The following is a 5,186-nucleotide window of genomic DNA, read 5'->3' on the forward strand; positions in this document are numbered from 1 at the left end:
TTTTTCATTATTCTTGTTAAAGCTATATGTATTTGATGTAAACAAAAGCGAGATTTGGTATAAGTAAAAACCTCTAAAGATCAAGAACATCATAACTATGAAAAAATTCTCAAAAATATTTAATTTTATATCAAAAGATGATTACAAGAGAATGACAACAATGAAAGGTTGGAGTAATTTTGGATGATGTGGTATTATATTTATTGCCTTTTTTTAATCTTTATAAAAACGGGGCAAACAAATCTCGGATGAAGGGAATATTTAGTGTTTTGATCCAAATTTCAAGAGTTCAAATCCAAACGTAAAAGGGCATTAGCAGTAAGCAGAAACATGGCTAAGCAGTAAGCAGAAGTAGTGGTGTGGGTGATTAATTGATTATGAATATAAAACATTGGTTTGCAGGCATTTATGATTGTTTTTTCTGCTGCTGTTGTTGGTAGTAGTAGTGGCATACAAGGTTCAACGCGTAGCTCGCTATTAAGCTTTAAGGATCATTTTTCTTACCAAGTCTTCTCTCTTACCGCCCTTCCAATCCAATTATTATAGCATGACAACCCTGCACGTCCTTCCCTTGCCTACTCCCAACTATCTTCTCTTTATTTGTTCAACGTCGCAGCCATTTTATTACGTGCAAAGCCAAACCACCCTTCAAGCACCATCCAATGTCACCACCACTGCTGCTGCGGCCACCGTTTTGTTAACAAACAACATTACCCTTTCCTGCACCACCTCGAGAGAATGGAAGGTCGACAGAACTGGCCGATCTCCTCCCTTTCTCTGCTTTTACTTTCCAATCTTTTTTTCATCCTTGTAAACTCCACTTCCGCAATAGACTCCTCTTCTGTGGCTGCATACACACCTCCGGATAACTATCTAATTGATTGTGGATCACCGCAGGATACCAAGCTTGATGATGGCCGGACCTTCAAATCTGATTCTGCATCGCGGAGTTACCTTGAAACCAATGAAGATGTACAAACTTCTGTCGATTTCATTTCCGTGAAAGTGTCTTCTGTCTCTTCTTCTGCGCTCCCTTTATTTCGCAGTGCTAGGATTTTGACGGCTGTTTCAAAATATACATTTTACATCACTCGTCCAGGGTGGCATTGGGTTCGTTTTTACTTTCACCCGCTTCCTCACCCTGTATACAATCTAACCAGAGCTGTTTTCAGTATCACCACTGATGAGTTTGTCCTCTTACATGACTTCTTTGTCAAAGATAACTCCACATTGGTTTTCAAGGAATATCTCTTTAATGTTTCCGGCGATAGATTCTCCCTCCTTTTCAAGCCCAAGGAGAAATCTTTTGCCTTCATCAATGCCATCGAAGTTGTGTCTGCCCCGGACGGTCTTATCTCTGATTCTGCATCCACAGTTCCCCAAGGTGGAACTTTAAATGGTTTGTTTCAGCATGCTTTTGAAGTGTGTTATCGGTTGAATGTTGGAGGACCAACCATAACTCCAATGAATGATACCTTGTCAAGGACATGGCTGCCTGATACCCCATACAACGTCTTTCCCCAAGGAGCGCAGAATGCATCCATTATTCCCAGTGCTGTCAAATACCAGCAAAGTGGAGCTGCTCCATATATCGCACCGAGCTGGGTTTATGCAACTGCAGATGAAATGGCAGAATCTGAGACGCTGCAACCAAACTTCAATCTGACATGGCAGATGAATGTTGATCCTGGCTTTTCCTACTTGATCAGAATGCACTTCTGTGACGTTGTCAGCCAGGCCCTTAATGATTTGTACTTCAACGTGTATATAAACAGCATGATGAGTGTTTCAGGTCTTGATCTTTCTTCCATAAACAATGCCCTTTCAACTGCATATTATGCAGATTTTGTGCTCAATGCCTCGTCCATCAGGAATGGTTCCGTCAGGGTTCAGGTTGGCCCTGCTTCCGGCATGCAGTCAGGCATCTCTAATGCTATTCTTAATGGATTGGAGGTCATAAAGATTAGCAACTCAGTGAGGAGCCTGGATGGTTTATTTGGCGTTGATGGATCATCAGGTGGAGGACGTACAATGAAGATTGCTGCGGGTGTTGGGCTTGCAATGGGGGTGACAGCAATGCTGTTACTTGCAATTGTGTGCATCCGGTGGCAACAGAGGCCTCGAGATTGGGAGAAGCGAAACAGCTTCTCGTCATGGCTCCTTCCTCTCCACACCAGCCAATCTTTTTTCTCGACCAGCAAGAGCAGCTCGAGGAGATCAAGCATCTTTGGTTCCCGGACAAGCAAAAGTGGTTTTTCTAGCTACTTTTCTAATCAAGGTCTTGGCCGGTACTTCAGTTTTAGTGAATTGCAGAATGCCACACAAAATTTTGATGAGAAGGCAGTGATTGGAGTTGGTGGGTTTGGAAAAGTTTATCTTGGAGTGTTTGAAGATGGAACAAAGATGGCAATAAAACGAGGGAACCCAGGATCAGAGCAGGGCATAAACGAGTTCCAGACAGAAATACAAATGCTTTCCATGCTAAGGCATCGCCACCTTGTATCACTTGTTGGCTTCTCAGATGAACAATCAGAGATGATTCTTGTTTATGAGTACATGGCTAATGGCCCACTTCGTGACCACATCTATGGCTCAAAAAAAGCCCCTTTGTCATGGAAACAACGGCTTGAGATTTGCATTGGTGCAGCTCGAGGTTTGCATTATCTGCACACCGGTGCAGCACAAGGCATCATCCACCGCGATGTAAAAACCACAAATATACTTGTTGATGAGAATTTGGTTGCAAAAGTATCAGACTTTGGGCTTTCCAAAGCTGCACCAATGGAACAACAGTATGTGAGCACTGCCGTGAAGGGTAGCTTTGGATATCTTGATCCTGAGTACTTCAGGAGACAGCAGCTTACTGAGAAATCTGATGTTTATTCGTTTGGAGTGGTTTTGTTTGAGGTTTTATGTGCAAGGCCTGTATTAAACCCGGCATTACCAAGAGAGCAGGTGAATTTGGCTGAGTGGGCAATGCAGTGCCACAGGAAGGGAGTGCTTAACAAGATAATCGATCCACATATCGCCGGAAGTATCAACGAAGAATCACTGAAAACATACGTGGAAGCTGCGGAGAAATGTTTAGCGGAACATGGTGTTGACAGGCCTGGCATGGGAGATGTATTGTGGAATCTAGAATATGCCTTGCAGCTTCAGGAGACTTCCTCTCAAACTCAAACAGATCTTCCAGAGGATAAAAGCACCAGTCACATTATTGCCTTTGAAAAGCCAAATGGAAAAGTTTGTGGAGGAGACTCTGGTGTTTCTGTCAGTGATGATTCTCAAGTAACTGTTACTTCTCCTTTATTCTCTCAGATTGAGAATTTTCAGGGAAGGTAAGAAACTGATTACGAATTAAACAACTAAATAAACGGTAGCAGCATGCACTTGTTGGTGGTATATCTACGTCTCTATGCATGAGCATGACCGTAGCTACTCTCAGAAAAATCCTAAACGTCGGCCAACATAGATGCGGTGGGAATTTTTCCAACAACAAAAAAAAAATCCCTTTGTTTCTTCTTTTTTTTTCAGTATACTAAACTGGGTTGTTTGTAGATGATTCTGCTGGGCAGACCTGATTGCTTCTTATTTATCATTTTTTTTTCCCTTTAAATTGTCGTGTTTGGTTGCTTAATTAGTAATAGGGCATCATCATGTATAATAAATAGCACTCGACCAATGATCCAATGCTCCCCATGTTATTATCCATTAATCAAGTATTTAAAAAAAAAAAAAAGGAACTCAGATGACTTTGTGACTTAAGAACAACGGTCTTGTCCAAGCAGAAGAGTCTAATTTTTCAGATTTATTATTAGCAGCAATCAGCAAGTTGCTCGCACGTTGTTGCAAATATGCTTCTAAGATGCTTAAACTTATAAGCAATTAAAGCTTCAATTGGATTGTGAAAAACCTTTTTTACTCTAAATTAAATAAAATTCAGTAAAAAATTATATTAAGAACGGTTGGGAACGTGTCTTTTTTAAAAAATTTAAATTTTAAAAAGAAAATTATTTTTATTATATTTTTAAATTATTTTGATATGCTGAAATCAAAAATAATTTTTAAAAAATAAAACAATATTATTTTAATATATTTAAAAAAAACACTTTAAAAAATCATCATTATTACACTTTTAATCACCTCCTACAAATCTACATAATTTTTGTTTTTTTGAATTCAAAGAATTCTAGTTAAAAAAATATTGGGCGAGATTTTATTACTATCTTAATTTGAATAAAATATGTACTTCATTCTAATGTAGAGATTTTAGAGCCAAAAGACTTTAATAGAAAACTTTTTCCATTACCAAAAGTTTTGTTCAAAAGAAATGAATTTATTTAAAAAAACAAATTAGTAGTGAAATTGATATTGTAAAATTAATTAAAAAATTACTAAACTTTTTTTCCTTTTTTTGTAGATACGTACGGTTTACTTGTTCTAGATATCATATTGCATAATTATATTATTTATTAAGGCTTTGATTTTCCATTTAACTCTTTTATTAAAAATATTTGCAGGTTTTATTTTATTTTTATTTTTATTTTTATTTGAATATTAATATTATTTTCTTAGTTTTAAGATTGTTTTAGATAATTTTACTCTTTACATAGACTTTAACATCATATAATATTTTTTTTCTTAATTATATAAATTTCATAATAAAAATTTAAGCTTCTTAATTTTAAGATAATATTTTCATAATAAAAATTGAAAAACCTAAAGAAAAAAAATAACTTGTAAAATCTTAAAAAGGAAAAAAATCCATTTTTGAAAAACCTAAAAAGATAAAACTAACTTGTAAAATCTTAAAAATATCTTTATGGCAACGAAACAATTTTTTGCAAGACATGGATTCTTAAAACGTTTCATTAGTTTCCAGTTATTTTTATAAATTATTCCTATTTTTCGGGAACTTCTAAGTTTTATATTCCAGGTTTTATAATTTCTATTTTTTATAAATTTACTTTTTGATCTTTTCAAGTTTAGGTTCTTGAAAATTAATTTTATTTTTTATGTTTTATTTTTTTTCTTAGTAGGTATTTTGTAATATTAGAGGAGCAACCATCATGAATTCACGTTTCAGAGTTATAATGGTGACCTAACATTGTAATATTATACTATATTTTAAAAGGTATAGAAAAAATATTATCCATGTATTATAGATACAGATTTTTTGCATTGTG

General features: G+C 36.0%; 1 protein-coding gene across 1 annotated transcript; it reads left to right on the forward strand.

The window, feature by feature from the left end:
- Positions 1 to 640: 640 nt before the first annotated feature.
- On the forward strand, positions 641 to 3,616 carry LOC133675448 (probable receptor-like protein kinase At5g61350). Its single transcript, XM_062096818.1, has one exon. It carries the CDS (start codon positions 739 to 741, stop codon positions 3,340 to 3,342), a length of 2,604 nt encoding a protein of 867 aa, XP_061952802.1. The 5' UTR covers positions 641 to 738; the 3' UTR covers positions 3,343 to 3,616.
- The last annotated feature ends 1,570 nt before the right edge of the window (positions 3,617 to 5,186 follow it).

This window comes from Populus nigra, chromosome 16 (assembly GCF_951802175.1).
Source record: "Populus nigra chromosome 16, ddPopNigr1.1, whole genome shotgun sequence".
Classification (NCBI taxonomy): Eukaryota; Viridiplantae; Streptophyta; class Magnoliopsida; order Malpighiales; family Salicaceae; genus Populus; species Populus nigra.

Bases quoted from the DNA above. Each gene is read 5' to 3' on its own strand.
- LOC133675448 (XM_062096818.1), top strand. From the start codon at position 739: ATGGAAGGTCGACAGAACTGGCCGATCTCCTCCCTTTCTCTGCTTTTA.